The sequence below is a fragment of the Agelaius phoeniceus genome, chromosome 10 (assembly GCF_051311805.1).
Source record: "Agelaius phoeniceus isolate bAgePho1 chromosome 10, bAgePho1.hap1, whole genome shotgun sequence".
NCBI lineage: Eukaryota > Metazoa > Chordata > Aves > Passeriformes > Icteridae > Agelaius > Agelaius phoeniceus.
In genome coordinates, this window is record NC_135274.1 from 26,465,553 (window position 1) to 26,483,449 (window position 17,897).

At 47.1% G+C, this 17,897-nt stretch overlaps 1 protein-coding gene across 1 annotated transcript; it reads left to right on the forward strand.

Moving 5' to 3' along the window:
• The first annotated feature begins 394 nt into the window (after window positions 1-394).
• On the forward strand, window positions 395-17,287 carry DHX36 (DEAH-box helicase 36). The gene is made up of 25 exons (XM_054639385.2): window positions 395-679; window positions 1,861-1,982; window positions 2,888-3,089; window positions 3,768-3,806; window positions 4,951-5,121; window positions 5,597-5,676; window positions 6,555-6,629; window positions 6,762-6,928; window positions 7,473-7,554; window positions 8,010-8,150; window positions 8,652-8,754; window positions 9,063-9,150; window positions 9,991-10,046; window positions 10,148-10,212; window positions 10,714-10,857; window positions 11,342-11,459; window positions 12,095-12,193; window positions 12,752-12,925; window positions 13,216-13,302; window positions 13,960-14,043; window positions 14,143-14,242; window positions 14,328-14,418; window positions 14,809-14,929; window positions 15,503-15,655; window positions 16,268-17,287. Exons 1-25 carry the CDS (start codon window positions 461-463, stop codon window positions 16,451-16,453), a joined length of 2,967 nt encoding a protein of 988 aa, XP_054495360.1. The 5' UTR covers window positions 395-460; the 3' UTR covers window positions 16,454-17,287.
• Window positions 17,288-17,897: the final 610 nt, after the last annotated feature.

The following is a 17,897-nucleotide window of genomic DNA, read 5'->3' on the forward strand; positions in this document are numbered from 1 at the left end:
TTGTCAACATCTAAATCGACACAATACTAGAAATACTTTTCAAACACCTGGACATCACTTAAAGCTCATTGGCTGCTCTTTGTTTCACGGATTAAATCTCTCTTCCTGTTGATTAGGCCTGAAAGTATACGAACATCACACATTAGGAAAACGATACAAATTCCCCATTCGGCAACACACCGGCCGGTCGGGGACTCGACCCGGGGCCCGGCGGCTGGCTCCGATCGGACGGGGACTCGAACCCGTGGCCAGCCGGGTGGGTTCGGTCCTGCCGGTACTCAAACCGGGTCCCGCGGGTGGATCAGGTCGGGCCGGGACTCGAACCCGGGCCCCGTGCGCTGCGGGTCAGCGGGCGGGCGGGCGGGCGGAAGCGCGGCGGCGGATGGGGCGGGCGGTGCCGGCGGATGAGGCGGGGCCGCGCCGGGCCGGGCCGGGCTGAGCCGCGCCGGCACCCGCGGCCATGAGCTACGAGCAGCGCCGTGACTGGGGCCGCGGTCGCGGCCGGGGCCGGGGCCGGGGCGGCGATGGCGGCGCTGCCGCTGCCGCCGCCGCAGCCTCCTCCGCGGCGGGCGGGCCCGGCGGGCGAGGACGGCACCCCGGCCACCTGAAGGGCCGCGAGATCGGGATGTGGTACGCCCGCAGGCAGGGCCAGAAGAACCGGGACGCCGACCGGCAGCAGGTGAGGGACGCGGGGACGCGTTCTGGGGCGGGGGCCTGTGCCTCTGCGCGCAGGCAGAGCCGGAGGTGTCCGGTCGTGCCCGGAGCCCTGGTCAGAGCAGCGGGCCGGTGTGTGAGGGCTCCCGTGGCCATTGTTGGGGTGCCCGGAGCCCTAGGCACAGCAGCGGACCGTGTGAGGGCTCCTGTGGCCATTGTTGGGATGCCCGGAGCCCCGGGCACAGCGGCGGGCCGGTGTGTGAGGGCTCCTGTGGCCATTGTTGGGATGCTCACAGCCCTAGGCACAGCAGCGGGCCGGTGTGTGAGGGCTCCTGTGGCCATTGTTGGGGTGCTCGGAGCCCTGGGCACAGCAGCGGGCCGGTGTGTGAGGGCTCCTGTGGCCATTGTTGGGGTGCTCGCAGCCCTGGGCACAGCGGCGGGCCGGTGTGTGAGGGCTCCTGTGGCCATTGTTGGGATGCTCACAGCCCTAGGCACAGCAGCGGGCCGGTGTGTGAGGGCTCCTGTGGCCATTGTTGGGATGCTCACAGCCCTAGGCACAGCAGCGGGCCGGTGTGTGAGGGCTCCTGTGACCATTGTTGGGATGCTCACAGCCCTAGGCACAGCAGCGGGCCGGTGTGTGAGGGCTCCTGTGACCATTGTTGGGATGCTCGGAGCCCTCGTCACAGCGGCGGGCCGGTGTGTGAGGGCTCCTGTGGCCATTGTTGGGGTGCCCGGAGCCCCGGGCACAGCGGCGGGCCGGTGTGTGAGGGCTCCTGTGGCCATTGTTGGGGTGCTCGCAGCCCTGGGCACAGCGGCGGGCCGGTGTGTGAGGGCTCCTGTGGCCATTGTTGGGATGCTCGGAGCCCTGGGCACAGCGGCGGGCTGTGTGAGGGCTCCTGTGGCCATTGTTGGGATGCTCGGAGCCCTGGGCACAGCGGCGGGCTGTGTGAGGGCTCCTGTGGCCATTGTTGGGATGCTCGCAGCCCCGGTCACAGCGGCGGGCCCTGTGAGGGCTCCTGTGGCCATTGTTGGGATGCTCGCAGCCCCGGTCACAGCGGCGGGCCGGTGTGTGAGGGCTCCTGTGGCCACTGTTCGTGGTGCCCGGAGCCCTGGGCACAGCGGCGGGCCGGTGTGTGAGGGCTCCTGTGGCCGCTGTTGGGATGCTCGGCTCCTCGCTGATGATGGACGCTGTGCTTTCTGCCCTAGAGAGCTGTGGTGCGCATGGATGAGCGCCGGGAAGAGCAGATCGTGCAGCTGCTGAATTCTGTCCAGACTAAAAATGACAAAGAGCAAGAAGCCATGTCCTGGTGGTCTGGGGATGAAGAAGGGTAAAGAGATATAATTACCAGTTTGTTTATTTATTTTGAATTGCACAAACTTTCCATAACCTGGCAGGAAGACGTGTCAGAAGTGACTTACCTTTATTGAGTGTACTGGCTCAACAAATATCCTCCAGTTTCTCCACATGTATTGTCACACTGAAATGCTTGTAGTCATTGCTGTAAAACTCTTTCGTTATTGCTTAGTTCAGGGTGTTACATTTCTACTTAAACTCATAAAACTTCTAAGTCATCTCAAGGCCTTCTGCAGTAAATGCATGGGACTTTTCAGCTCTCTTGGCCTCTGGAATTACTCTTCCAGAGGTGGCTTTTGGCTTCTGGTTTCGGTTATTGTGCAGTCTTGGAACATTTTCGCAGGGTCTGTTCTGGGGTCGTTAAGGATTTGTGGGAATAGCTGGAATAGGCTGGTGTGCTGAAACGAGGGGACTGGGGCTCCTTTTGGTGAGGGATCCAGTTATGGGGCAGTGGATCTAGCAGTAATTCTCTGATGATGTTTTGTTGCTTTGGGGCTTCATTTGGTACAAAAGAATGTGTTGTTTCTTAGATCCTGATGTCAGGTTTTTGGGGTTTGTAGTTTGAGACTTTATTTTGGTTTAATGATATTCACTGCAGGGACAGACTCAGAGTAGCTGTGGCTGCCCCTGGATCCCTGGCAGTGCCCAAGGCTGGGTTGGACATTGGGGCTGGGAGCACCTGGGACAGTGGGAGGTGTCCCTGCCATGGCAGGACTGGCACTGGGTGGGTGTGAGGTCCTTCCAACCCACACCATTCCGTGGTTCTCTGTTCCCATGGACTGTTGGTTCTTTACCTGCTGGATGTAGTTAATGAACCTGCACTCTGCATGTGGCCAGGCACCGCTGGGGGAGTCTGAAGTTCTTGTTCTGTGATTCCAGCCCTGCTCCAGAACAGCCTGCCAAAGTGAAACCAGATGCTGAGAAAGCTCCTGTAAGACAGACACCAACCTGGGAAAAAACATCCCTGGATTTGGATGTGGAATTCCTCTGTGAAAAAACCGAGCAGGATGCTGATTTAGATGAGCAACTTAAAGAAGACTTAATGAAGAAGAGATCTGATCCCAGATACATTGAAATGCAGGTACTTTTCCCTGTGTCAAGTTGAAAACTTTTAATTGGATTTTTTTTTAATTAAGCTAACCTCAAAATGTAATCCCTCGTAATTTACTAGAAAGTTGTCATGATGTTACTTTTGCTAAAAATTATCTCTAGAATTCATAAAATTCATACCTATTGATAGAAGAGCAATTAAAATTGGAAATGACAGATTTCAGAAACAGTTAGAACTGAAATTTGAAGCTGACATGTTGTTCTGTTGGGTGGGTTTCTCTTTCTTTTTTATGGGTTGTGTCCCTGCAGTTATGTCTGAAACTGAAAGCACAGCACTGGGCTCTGAAGGAATGGACTTTTGAAAACAGAGGTTTTGTTTTGAACAGTCACATACAGAAAATTGTCTTTCCCTGAACACCAGTTCTCTCTTCCATGCCAGGCCCTGCTCTTGCACCTGTATATACCTGCCTTGTCATGTACTTAACTGTTGGGCTGAAATCATTTTTCTAAATTGAACAAAACTGAAGCAACACATGGAATTCAAGTTATTTCCCATGGGCCTGTGTTTATACAAGTGTTGCTGAGCAGTTTGTCATTATTTTGTAGTTTAGCCCAAACTAAAGGGTGAAATCTAATGGAGCTGAAATCCATTCTATTGCCTCAGTGCTGAAAAGGTGTTTACAGAGAAACATTTTTTCTTTTTCCCCAGAGATTCCGAGAGAAGCTCCCCTCATACGGGATGAGAGAGGTGAGTGTGCATTGAGAGAGACTCTGGTGCAGTGCTCCAAAACAGGGAGAGCAATTGTGCCTGTGACTGGCAGCAATCCCTCGTGGCCCTCAGGAAGGGGAGAGGTCTCCCAGGTTCTGAGCCTGATTCCTTTCCAGACAGTACCAGGGGCTCACTGATGGTGATACGGGGCTCAGTACAGCGTTCTCATGGGAATGTAACTGGGAGTATCATGGGAATACAAGGCTGCTACATGCATTTAATAATAGGTCTTCTTTTTTTGCCAGTTGAACTTCTAGAAGATTCCTGGTTACTCAGATTGTTATGCTTTCTTCTGTGTATAAAATGGTGCCCTTTCTTGAACAATTAGTCAGTTTAGAATTGAGTACAATTAAGCCAATTAAGCCTTTTTAGCTTTAACCACAGACTTACTGGCTGCACTGCTGGCCCTCAGTGCCATTAGTTTCCCAGTTGCAGGATAAGGGCAGTGACAGTAGGAGCTGTTCCTAATTGATGTTAATTCTTAGGCTGATATCCCCTGTATGCAGTAGAAATGGAGTATTCTGATATGTTTGCTTTTGCAGGCTCAGTGGGTGATTAGTGAGCTCCTTCCTACAGTCCCTCTATTTGCCATCATGTTCTTTCTGTTAGCATTTGTGTCTTAAAATAGTGACACTCCCCTTAACAGTCCTTGGGGTGGGGAGGACGAGGCTGGGAAACTGTTCCTGTTGGTACAAGAAATATTAAAATACCGTGCTGAAAACCTTTAGTTTGTGCAGGCTTGGAGTCCAACAGGGCAAACTCTTGTGTTCAGTCTGCAAAGATCTACAGGAGCCAAGCAGGAAGCAGAAAGGTTAAAAATGTATTTCAGGCTTTCATTTTAGTTCTTCTGTGTTGCTTTCATACAGGATCTAAAGCATTTAAAGCTAGTGTGGAGGTTGGGCATGCTTTAAACCCTACACATGGGAAGTGCAAAGTGCAGAAATGGTGAGGTATATACCTTCTGTGAGGTATAAGCTAAACTTTTTTGGTAGCATTACAGGAAGCAGCGGAGCACATTGATACTTTGCTCAGAGCTCATCCCGCAGGAGCAGAGAATTCTCAGAGTCCTCTAGAATGTGTTTGCAGCAGCAGAGCAGTAACAGTCGTGTCTTTGTGTGGCCAGGAGCTGGTGAAGCTGATCAACAGCAACCGCGTGACGGTGATCAGCGGCGAGACGGGCTGCGGCAAGACCACGCAGGTGACTCAGTTCATCCTGGACGACCACATCGAGCGGGGCCTGGGCTCCACCTGCAGGATCGTGTGCACGCAGCCCCGCAGGATCAGCGCCATCTCCGTGAGTGCCCCTGCCCGCTCTGCTGCAGGAACGGCGCTGCCAGCCTGCACTAACGGGGTGTTCACGAGCTTTGGCATCCGTGGAGCACTGAACTGCAGCCTCCTTCTTCCCTGGCTTAGTCACGGGTTAGATCTGTGATTTTAATGGATTGGAGCGGTGCAAATGCCCATTAAGATAAAAACTAATGTTGTGTCAGGCCCTCTAGAGGTGTGTTAATGAACAGGAAAGAATCTGGCTTTCAAATGCTCAGTAGTTACTCTCCTTGATAGTTGAGTGTCAGATGGCCAAGCTCTGAAAGGGGAACCTGCTGCTAAGGCTTGTGTTCCTCCAAGTCTTGTCCCTGGGTTGCTGCTCTCAGGAGAGGAGAAAAGGTGCTCTTCAGGGCATTTCTTTATTTACAAACCTCTCAGTACCAGGTGTTCCTACTGGTGAGCAGCTCAGTCACAGATCAGCCTGATTTTCTTTGTCCCCTCAGGTGGCTGAGAGAGTGGCTGCTGAGAGGGCAGAGAGCTGTGGCAATGGCAGGAGCACGGGGTACCAGATCCGCCTGCAGAGGTGAGCGGCTCCCTGGCAAGGGCCTCTTGTTATCCTAAGGAGACCATTTGAAAAGTACTTCTAAAAAGAAAGAACTGCTTTCCTGCTGGTATTTTCCCCTGAAGGAATTCCTGTGAGGAAGGAATGAGGTTTTTGAATTTTAGGAAAAGGTTTGAGTGCATTTACTATGTTTTATGTGACAGTGACTATTCTAAGTTAGGCTTTGTCTAATAAGTCCTGTCTTCAGCTCTTGTAAAAGGTTCTGCTGTAGGCAGAAATAAAACTGCTGTCCCTAATCAATGAATTTTAAGAAAAAGTGAAAATACTAAAGGGGAGAATGCTCCAAACCATATTTCTGTGGAAAGCTGTGCATTTGCTACCCATATTTATGGACTAATTCCTTGGGACCATGTAATAGGTGCAGTGACGGAAGCTTGCAGAGCAAAAGCTTTTACATTTGTAGTTGGCTATAATTTCAAAATCTGAAGTGGTACCAGCACATAAGGGAACCCTTTTGTTGAAGCAAAACTGCTGGTGAGAGAGGAGAGCTGAGCCCTCCCAGTATTTTAATTGGGGTTCATAGAATGTCTCTGCTATTGCTCTTTGCTCCCAGGGCTGTGCATGTGAGTGCCCTCTGTGCTGAGCCTGGAGGTGGGGATCAGCACCTTAGTGTGCAGGGGATGGCACGGGGTGCCTGGGAAGTCAGGGCCTCTCCCTGCTCCATTCCCCAGCCACAAAAGTGATGCAACAGTGGCCTAATTCCTTGTGCTGTGTGTGAGGGAGGCAGTGAGGCCCATCTGCATCATGTCTGCAATGGCTCCTGCAGCTGGGGTTTAAGGTTTAAAGCATTTTGTTAAATACAGAGGAAAACTGAGGAGTTGTTATTGTGTCTCTTTCAGTCGCTTGCCAAGGAAACAAGGTTCAATTTTGTACTGTACCACAGGAATTGTCCTGCAGTGGCTCCAGTCAGATAAGTAAGAGCTCCTGTTTATTGGGACACTGAATGCAATTACAGAATGAGTCCTGAGCTGTTCCAAACAGTCATGGCTCTGCTTTTTATTTTTTTCTAAAAGCAAAAGTTTAACTTCTTCCTCTTTTATTTTTAGGCACTTGTCCAGCATCAGTCATGTAGTTCTTGATGAAATCCATGAAAGAAATCTTCAATCAGATGTTTTAATGAGCATTATTAAAGATCTTCTGAATGTTCGGCTGGATCTGAAAGTCATACTGATGAGTGCTACTTTAAATGCAGAGAAGTTTTCCGAGTACTTTGGTAGGTGAAATGCTTCCTAGAAATGTTCTTTCTAAGTAATTTAGGCTTCTACAGTATAGTGCAGTTCTTGAATTATAGCATTGATTTGTATCAAAAGAAGAAATTACTTCAGTTTTACAAATAGCTGCCAGCTGCTGGAGATGCAGCTTCTCTCAGTTTGATCTCATTGCTTCTGGTTTTGCTTTCCAGACACATTATGGAAACAGAATCCACAGAGTGTTTTCCTAGTAAATATTTACCACGTTTAGCATTCTTGCTCTGAGGGGGCAAGCAGATTGAACTTTGAGTTGTTCAGTCTCCCAGCTTTTTCCAGTAGCTGGAATCAGTTGAACATCCTGGTGTGCAGAATACTGCCTGCTGCCTGTCCTTTTTTTATTCAGCAGCCTTATTTGGGAGGGAATGTGACATCTTCCCTGACAATTGGAAATGTCCTGTAGACATGGCAGCTATATTGCAGAACTAGTGAGGAATGTTTATTGCTTCTGTTCTTTCAGTGCAGTATTTCATCAGTAGTTTTAAAACCGGGTTCTGCCTCCCTCCACAGACCATTGCCCTATGATTCACATCCCTGGGTTCACTTTCCCAGTGGTGGAATATCTGCTTGAAGATGTCATTGAGAAGTTGAGGCAAGTGTTTTTTCTGAACATCATTTCAGAGAGTATTTGTGGGGGGGGCTTAGCTTAGTGTATGTATGCTCAAAGATTAACTTGGCATAAAGAACAGTTGCCTGTATTTTTCAACAGAAAACCTCCTAAGGGGTTCCCTGTACAGTAATTACAGGTGGCACACAGTTACCTGGGAATATTGGCTCGAGGGGGAGAACACTTTCTCTTGCTGTGGTGAATTTTCAGGTCTCTAAATCAAGCTAGTCTTTCTTCTCTTCACTTTTTTCCCCTACATGTTCTCATACTTACTAGGGTTGCTCCCTGCTTTTGTAAGATTTCTGTCAGAAGAGAAACTGAAGATTTTGACACGTGATTTAGCTAAAGCACAGCATATTGTCCATGGTTTGGAAAACTGTGCAGCTGTTCTAAATGCCCTCAGTTTCAGATGGAATTGTGTTTGCTCCTGCTGTGTAAAGGTACACCCCGGAGAAGACAGACCGCCGGCTGCACTGGAGGAGGGGCTTCATGCAGGGCCACATGAGCAGGCCAGAGAAGGAGGAGAAGGAGGAGATCTACAGGCAGCAGTGGCCAGGCTACCTGAGGCAGCTGCAGGGCAGGTTGGGCCCAAGTTTCTCTTCTGCTTTCTGTTTTCAGACAGCTCTGAAGTGACAACCATAAAGTAGTGCTGTATTGTGTTGCTGGACTTTAGTAACAGTGGGATAGTGGCTGCTGTGGAAAATGGTGATGGAATTGTCTGTACAGTTGGCTGGCAGCTAGTGAAGTGCTTTAGAGGCAGCAGGACTAGCTCCCTTTGCTTCTGAGTTGTTCAAGTTAAATTTCACTTCATTAGCCAAATAGAAATTGTCAGTCCCTGGCTCATGGATGAGAAGGAGAGAGGTCGTGCAAGTGCTTCAAAACAGTTCAGTCCTGACATGGTAATTCTTGTGCAGTTCTGAACTGCCTGTAATCCCACTGAACTAAATGTGGAGAGCAGTTTGGAGGTTCAGGAGTTGCTCAGAGAACTGAGCTGATTGCAGGTGGGTTCGTGGCTGGGTGGCTCACTCAGAGCCAGGCAGCAGGAGCCCTGGCTTTGCATGTCTGTGCTTTCTCTGCTGCAGGTATTCAGCAAGCACAATCAGTGCCCTGGAAATGATGGATGATGACAAGGTGGACCTGGACCTTATAGCAGCACTGATCAGACACATTGTGCTGGAAGAGGAGGTACAGTGGGACTGAGCTGGGGGCAGTGCCAGAGCTGGCAAGGACTTTGGCTGGTCACACAGAAAGAAGAGACATTTTTGTTTGTTCTTCTAAGTAATTGAACAGTTCTGAACTACTGTTATGTTCAGATAAATACACAGAGGTAGCTCTTTTATAGAAAAAAAACAACCCTTGACTGTACCAGGCTGGCTCAGTGAGCTTTCAAATCTCACATGCCCACCATATATCAGAGTGCAAGGAGCTGGCTCTCTGTGCAGTGTGTGATGTGTTCTGACCTCTCTTCCCTTCACTGCCTCTTTTCCCCATAGGATGGTGCAATTCTGGTGTTTCTGCCAGGCTGGGATAACATCAGCACTTTGCATGAGCTCTTGATGTCTCAAGTCATGTTTAAGTCAGGTAAAACCCAAACTCTCTGTGGGACTTCTGGCAGTGGCACTGGGGACAGACTCCTTTTGCATGGGGTTGCTGCAGTTGGGCTGGGTTCATTTTTTCCCTTGTCTCCTCTCCAGAGTGTTCAGCAGTTTTTGTGTGTCTGGTGTCCTTTCCTCTGCTAACAACAACTCCTTTTTCTCACTGTGGGAGTGGCAATCTGAAAAACAGCCTGACCTGCATCTTCTTCCCCTTGTCCTTTCCTGCAGCTGGGAGGACTCCCATCCAAAACTAAACTTCATTCTGTGTGTGCTTCCTCTGTGCTTCATCCTTGAGCAGCTTCCCTGCTTTGCTGATAGTTCCCTTAAATCCTGTTGATTTGAGAATTTCTTACAGACTCTCAAGTACTCTGTGCCTGTCTGACACACTTGTCCTTCTGCATCTCTCATATTTGTATCTCATCTGTCTTAGCTGGGCTCCTGCCTGTTCAATGGTGACTTGAAGTGTGGTTGTGTACATTCCATAGATGCAGAATTCCAGTTCATTGAAAGATTGAGTGTCAGTTTGTGTATTAAACTTGACCAATTATTTGATAACTTCAGAATTTAGAAAGGAAGTCTGAATTGCTACATAACTTCATATACTGTCTTAACTCATCATGTTATAGCATCATAAAAAAAGGCCTTTATACCTTTTTACATTAGAATTTGCTGTTATGATACAAATACTTGTGATCTCAGAGCAAGAAGCAGTAGCCTGACTTGCAGCCTATTTTGTCTGTTCTGCATAGTAGATTTAATAGATTTTCCTGTAAAATTGGAAGTTTCTGCACTTAAACCATATCTATTACTGATTTTTAACTTTCAGATAGGTTTATTATCATCCCTTTGCATTCACTGATGCCTACTGTTAACCAGACTCAGGTATGCTTCTCTTTTATTGCAATATTTCACAACTATGAAAAAAAGAATGAAGCACAAGTTTGGTTTTGGCAAAGACATAAATGGGCCCTGGATAATTGCAGGTGTTCAAGAAGACGCCGCCAGGAGTGAGGAAAATTGTGATTGCAACCAACATTGCAGAAACAAGGTAAGTGCCTGGCTGCCCAGAGCCAGGAAAGCTGTGTGTTTAACAGAAGAAGTGGAAGCGATAATTTAAAGTATAAACCTGTTTGATGTTCCTGAAAGTACATTTGTGTTTGTGCCATTAATTTATAGCACTTTATCTTTAGAAATATTTATAGACTAAACAAGAGTTTTCCTATAATTGTTTTAAACAATTCAACCAACTATGTTGTTTTGAACAGTTAAACTATAGGAGTACTAAACAATTGCTAGAATGATTTGTACAGGATAATCTGAGCTGCCTGTGCTCTGTTCAGAATCCAAGTGGGAACTTCTGCTAGACCAAGGAGAATTAATCAGTTCTTTCTTGAACTGATCAGTAATATAGTTCCTAATGAAATTCCAAAGGCAAATTTTTTTAATTGCTGACTCTGTTTGGGAGGGAATAAAGAAAGGCCAAACCCAATCCTAGGACACACTTGCAAAGATGAAAAGTTGCTTTTTTTCCCTCTTTTTTTTCCAACAGCATCACAATTGATGACGTCGTGTTCGTTATAGATGGGGGGAAGATAAAGGAGACTCACTTTGACACCCAGAACAACATCAGCACCATGGCAGCAGAGTGGGTCAGCAAAGCCAATGCCAAGCAGAGGAAGGGTCGAGCAGGAAGGTGGGAACAGGGGGTGCTTAGGGAAGTTTGGGGATGCTGAGTTTCCCACAATGCTGAAGGTTCTTTATTATTTGCATGTGCTGGCACTGCTGGCTCCTGTTCCTGGGCAGGGAATGATTTCCTTGTCTTCCTAGGAAGCTGAATTGACTTGTGCTGTGTTTAATTCCAGAGTTTCCCTCCTATAGAAGAATGTCCTGCATTTTGTTGTAATTTTTTTTTTAGCCTCACACCTGATTTATGAGGCTTATACAGTAAAATGGAAACACTGTAACAATTATTTTTTTGTTCTCTATGCCTCTTTCCTGCTGATGGGTCTTTAGAAGACTGAAGTGGCTTTTACAATTGATTACACTTCAGTTCTAATTCCTTGGGGAGTTTTGGGAAGTTCTTTGTAGGAAACAGAACCATAATATCACAGTTTCATTGGTAAAAAAACCCAACAATTGACCAAACCCATAAGAATGGTTTCTTGAAATGATTGCAGGGTTCAGCCAGGCCACTGTTACCATCTGTACAATGGACTGCGTGCCAGCCTGCTGGATGATTATCAGTTACCAGAGATCCTGAGGACCCCCTTGGAAGAGCTCTGCTTACAAATCAAGGTAAAGGCAGGAAGCTTCAAATATATTTATTGTCTACTTTTCCATTGGATTCAGTGGTTGAGAGAATAAGTTAATGCAACTGTGAGCCTAGGGTTGTTCAGCCAAAATTCTATTACACCAGAAATGCTGTGTATTTAGCTAATAATTGCAGCAACTTTTGTAAATGCACACTTGGATCTGGGTGCATCAAACCCAGGGGAAACAGAATTGTCTGCTGTCAATAAAAGGTGACATCTACTAACAAAAATATGGGCTGTGCTGTCCCCCAAGTATCATAAATCATTCAATCAGAGAAGCTTCAGTGAGAATGCCAGTGAGTCAATTTATATGATGTCTTAAAAGAATTTTACTACAAAGTAGTTTTAGAACTGGTGGGAATTTCCCTTGTTGGCAGTTTGCATAGAATTACTTACAAAAGCAGAAGGATTGCTGTGTGTATGTGAACTGAATGAAGAATAGATCCTTCTGCTGCAAATTCCATCACTCATTTTTTTGTCCTTAGTTCTTACCAAAGAAATTCTAACTCAGACTGTGAATTCCTCACACTATTTCAATGAGTGTGGTTACTGCTAACCAATTTTAGACTACCATCTTTCTCCAGCTGCTGTAGGCTTTTATTGTGATTTTTCTTTCAGATCCTGAGGCTTGGTGGAATTGCCTATTTTCTGAGCAAACTGATGGACCCCCCCTCTCGTGATGCTGTGATGTTGGCCATCAATCACCTCATGGAGCTGGTAAAGTGTTGCTTCATCTGTTCAGAGCCGTGCTACTGTGGGTGTCACCAGGCAGGTGTGACTGCACAGCTCTGGGCACTGCAGCCCCTTTCCCTTGTGCAGAGCCTTGGTGGACCCTCACTGCACAGAGGGGACACTGCACACAGTCCATGGTGCTTAGGGGCCTGCAGAGTGCTTCTGAGGGACTTTGGAAATGGCTCCAAACAGACACATGACCCTGCACTTCAGCTCCCCGTGGGTGTTGGTTTAACTCCCTGCTCTGTGCCCTGCTGCCTCCCTGCCTTGCTGTTGCAGGTGGCTCAGTGAGGAGTTGGGGACAAAGGAGAAGCACCTTGTGTCATTGTTCCCTTGGCTGCTGGGGAAGGAGAGGTTCATGGCACGTTTGTTCTGCTGAATCCTTGCTCTGGTGCTATTTGTACAGATGAGTTGGAGCCATAGGTAGAAACACCTGGTTTGGGTATTAGTGGGTGATATCTGTGTAGCAGTGGCTTTCCCAAGGGAATCCTCCCCATTTCACATGGCATGTTTGTTCTTTCCTTTGTGCCCTCGTGCTGGCAGAATGCTCTGGACAGGCAGGAGGAGCTGACTCCCCTGGGTGTGCACCTGGCACGGCTGCCCGTGGAGCCTCACATTGGGAAGATGATCCTGTTTGGAGCCTTGTTCTGCTGCCTGGACCCCGTGCTGACCATTGCAGCCAGCCTCAGCTTCAAGGACCCGTTTGTCATCCCTCTGGTAAAGTCTCACAGATGACAGTTACCTGTGGGGATTTAGGAATCTCAGGAGGATGCTGGGACTCAGTGAGGTGTTAGAGTTTAAGAGCACTTTCATTAATGTCATAGTAATTACATTTTTACTAGTGCGACTTCCTTTGCATACTATGAATTGTCATTTTTCCTGTGGAATATTTGAAACAACTATAATTTTCATGTGTTACATGCAAAGTAAAGCTGTACAGATGTACCTGAATTTGGAGAAGAGAACTGTCATGTCAGTCTAGGTATTATGTAGGTTCTGATTTTTAGGGCAAAGAGAAAATCGCAGATGCCAGAAGAAAGGAGCTGTCAAAGAACTCAAAAAGCGACCATCTGACTGTGGTGAATGCCTTCACTGTAAGCATGTTTTCATGTGCTTTTTTTCTTCTAGAATTTTAATTTCAATAATATTGATGATCCTAAGGAAAAAGCTGATCAGCTTATGCTCTGTAGGCTTTCTTGTTTGGCTTCTACAGAAACATAAAACCAAACTGATTTTCACCCTTCTAGTGTTGCATAATCTTGTCTCCAGGCTCAGTAACCTGATTTCTGGTGGACAAGTCTGAAAAAGACAAAGGAAGCACAGTATTATAGTTACCTTGCTGAAGTTGTTCACTCTTGTCCTTCTGGCCTCTACAGGAGGCTAAAGCCAACTTCAGAAGTGTTGGGTGTTGTGCTGAACTGTGTTGTGGTGAGGAGAGGAGGAAATAAATGGCCTGGGAAATGCAGTTACTGCCCAGAACTTTAACTCTGTCAATTCCAACAGAGGGTGGGTGCTCTGGCAAACCCAGCCAGGAATCACTGCCCACCAGGGAAAAAGGAAGGTTGTGATTCAGCATATTGTGAAGGTGTGCTTTTCTGCACTCTGGTGTGTGCACATATACAGGGAGATCAAAGGAGTTACTTTCTCCCTGGTAGGGAATATGTGACTGTTTGTTGACCTCCAGTTGTGGCTGTCCTTAAGTCTGTAGTGTTCACTTACAATCACCTTACACCTCTGGTTCTCATTCCTAGGGCTGGGAAGAGGCTCGGAGTTGTGGTTTCAGGAATGAGAAGGATTATTGCTGGGAATATTTCCTGTCCTCAAACACCATGCAGGTAACAGCATCCTGCCAGGTTCAAACAGGATCCTGTGTGTGGGGAAGAGGAGGAGCCTTTGGCACAGCACCATTCTGTGCAATTTTTGTTGTTTCCTAGATGCTGCATAACATGAAAGGGCAGTTTGCTGAGCATCTCCTTGCAGCTGGGTTTGTGAATAGTAGAAACCCCAAGGATCCCAAATCTAACACCAACTCAGGTAACCGTGGAGGGAAAGGGAGAATTTATCCCAGCTGAAACCTCAGCTTGCAGAAGTGCCTCACTCACTTTGCTGTCTCCTGCAGGTAATGAGAAGCTGCTCAAAGCAGTCATCTGTGCTGGCCTCTATCCCAAAGTGGCAAAGATCCGGCCCAGCTTCAGCAAAAAGAGAAAAATGTGAGGGTTTGCTTTAAAGTTGGTTTGTATTCAAGGTGTTTTCTACATGGCATAATTTGGCAAGGTGAAGCAGTGGCTTGAGTGCATGAATGAATCTCACTTTAGAGTTTGAGTCATGGTTGTGTGTTACTTCCTCTGAGAAGGGTGGGATTGTTGATTTCTTAACATCTGGATTCCTGCTAACACCTGAAAGAACTTGTGTGACCTTCTCAAGCCATGCACAATGTTACAGCATCTCAGTAGCACTGCTCTAAAGGGGTTCCACAGCAGCACTTCAAACACTGTCACTTCTGGTTCTTTGGGAAAAGAGACCCCAGGGATCCTGGTCTGTTGATTTATCACTTCTTGTATTATCAGACTCTTTTTTTGTTGGTTTTTTTTTCTTTGAAGGGTGAAAGTTTGCACCAAGACAGATGGATCAGTTAATATCCACCCCAAATCAGTGAATGTGGAGGAGACAGAGTTCCATTATAACTGGCTGGTGTACCATTTGAAGATGAGGACCAGCAGTGTGAGTCAGAGCTGTGCTTGTGGGCTTCATTTGTTTTATTATCCCCTCTTGAATGAGACTGGCTCAGGGTTCAGAGGGGACATGAGCAGCCTTTGTTCTGGGGCCTTCCTGTCCTAGGCCATTCCTTGTACACACCATCAAATGATTTCCTTTGTGATACTGGAGTATTGTACCACAAATAATGAACTAATGTGGTTTAGTTCTTGGGGTTGTTTTTGAGGATTTGGGTTTTTTTAAGGTCTGGCAGTAACAGGTATGAATTCTGTTAGTTTTTTGGGTTTTTTTTCATTTCAGTACAGTCCTAACACTTCTCAATATGCTGATGTTTTTTCCTCTCATTGTTATGGAGCATCTGGTTTCATTTCACCACTGTGTGAAAGACTGAAAGACTTGGGACCATTTTTGCCCTTGTGCAATCTGATTTCAAAACTTTTGAACTGAGTTACTTCGTGCATTTCTTTAGAATTTGTAACTGAGTAAGGATCTTCTGGAGATCTGTAGGAGTCTCATTAAGGCTTTCTGATGGCACTGGAGATATTTTGAGGGTGATCAGCCAATTCTGTTGTTGTGCAGATTTACCTGTATGATTGTACAGAGGTGTCTCCATACTGCCTCTTGTTCTTTGGAGGGGATATATCCATTCAGAAGGATAAGGACCAGGACACCATTGCTGTGGATGAGTGGATTGTTTTCCAGTCTCCAGAAAAAATAGCAAACTTGGTCAAGGTAACTGTTTCAAAATCATGTATCTGGAAGGCTCAATGTAACACACTGGTTCTGCTTAGGGTTTTCTGGATTTGATATTCCTGTGGGCCTGTTGATTTATCACTGTGGGAGATGATGTTTGAAATGCACTCCCAGCAAGCAGTTCTAGCACACAGTGTAGCAAAAGAGATCCAATTTTACACAGATACTGTGGGATGACTTGGTCAGTACAGGAGATATCCACAGGGATACAGAAACAGGGGAGTGGGGTTCCTCAGTTAACAGGAATGGGTTCCATAGAACTGTTTAATGTTAGATCCCAGAAATCATACCTGACTCTGTTTTTAATGCTATTTTTATTTTAAACCAGTCTTTTTAATCCTGAGCTCGTTAGCTGGGTGCTGGGTGGGCTGTTAGAGGCATCACTGCCAGAGATGGTCAGCTCTCATCAAAGAGGTGGGTTTTGGGAGACACTGAAAAGAGCAGTGTGGAGATGAGCTGAGGGGAGGAGAGCAGGTGTAAAGGTTGGGAGAACAGGGGCCCTGAGGCACTGGAACCTCTCTGTTGATGCTGCGTGTGGCTCGAACTACCCAGCTCTTTTTCCTTCTTTTCCTTTGTTACAACACTTTGCAGAAATTGAGAAAAGAACTCGATGATCTTCTACAAGAGAAAATAGAAAGCCCCCGTCCCGTGGACTGGAATGACATAAAAAGCAGGGACACAGCCGTGCTGACAGCAATTATAGACTTGATCACCACGCAGGAGAACGAGGGCGTGCGGAACTTCGCGCCGCGCTTCCAGGGCGAGCGCTACAGCTGACCCTCAGCTCTGGCTGCAGCTGCTCTGCACAGCAGCTCTTCAGTGAGAGAGCAGCTCTGGGGGAGCTGCTGCTTCCCCTCCTGAGGAGCAGTACCTGGGGCTCCTTGGCAGGGGGTGTATGTGCATGTGTTCTGTGCTCGGGGGAGCTTCCTGAGGGACAGACGGGCAGGTGCTGGATGCTCTGAGGTTCTTGTCCTGCTGGAGCTGTTTTCTTTGGGATTTTTACCCATCAGGTAACAGATATTTAAAAACCCTGCTACAATATTGCTTAGTAATACCTAAACTGTTCTGGTTTTTTTTCCTTTACTGGGGTGTGGTGAGTAATTACACTTGCTGTGTTATTCCAGCTGTGCAGCAGTCTGCTCACCAGTATTCCACAGACGGTAATTACAGCTTAATTTAACTAAACTTGAAAACACTTGTTGAATTTGTACCGTGGGAGGAAACAATCTTCAGAAATTCTCCTTTTCTGCATTTCATCCCATTCAATTAATCTTCCTTTGTTTTCTGTCCCCATCCATCATCACTACTGACTGAAATTGCAGATTGCAGAAAGCATGGTTAGATGAAAGTCACGTTGGGTTATGTGTTAAGGTTTCATTGCATTGGAGGCTTTTTTTTGTTTTTTATTTTTTTTTAAGAAGTTCATGTATGGGTTATAGTATTCCATTAAGAGTCTTTTTTGCAAGTCTTATTTCAACTGTTCTCACTGTTTTGAATGTTCTGTTTTGAATGATCTCCAGCTCTGGAAGATTATTTGAATAACAATTTTGTTAAGGATTTTGAGGTTTATCCTTGAGAAAAAAAGCCTGGAAATATAACTTTTCTCCCTTCTTTGGTGTTTTGTTGGTTCTTTTTCTTTGCAAAAATGACTCTAACCATCAAGTTCAGGAGGATTTATGCTTTATTCTGAGGAAAGCAGAGCAGCTCAGGTGAAACAAGTTGAAGTGACTGGCTAGGCTGTGCTTTCATTGGGTTAACAAGGGATGGAGGGTGCCAAGCTCCTCATTGCCACTGCCAGCTGCACAAAAGGTGGTTTAACCTCCCTCCCCAGCACCAAGTGACCCTTCCACCCTCAGGATTCTAACTGAGGAGGAGGAGAAGCACCTTTGGGTTGGGGAGGCTGGAGGGAGCCTGAGGAAGGGGAGAAGAGAGGAGGGAGCCTGAGGAAGGAGAGAAGAGAGGAGGGAGCCTGAGGAAGGGGAAAAGAGAGGAGGGAGGCTGAGGAAGGGGAAAAGAGAGGAGGGAGGCTGAGGAAGGGGAAGGAGAGAAGAGAGGAGGGAGGCTGAGGAAGGGGAAGGAGAGAAGAGAGGAGGGAGGCTGAGGAAGGGGAGAAGAGAGGAGGGAGCCTGAGGAAGGGGAGAAGAGAGGAAGGAGCCTGAGGAAGGGGAGAAGAGCCCCCGGTGGCTGCAGGGAGGGAAGAGGGAAGGAGGCCTCCTCCTCT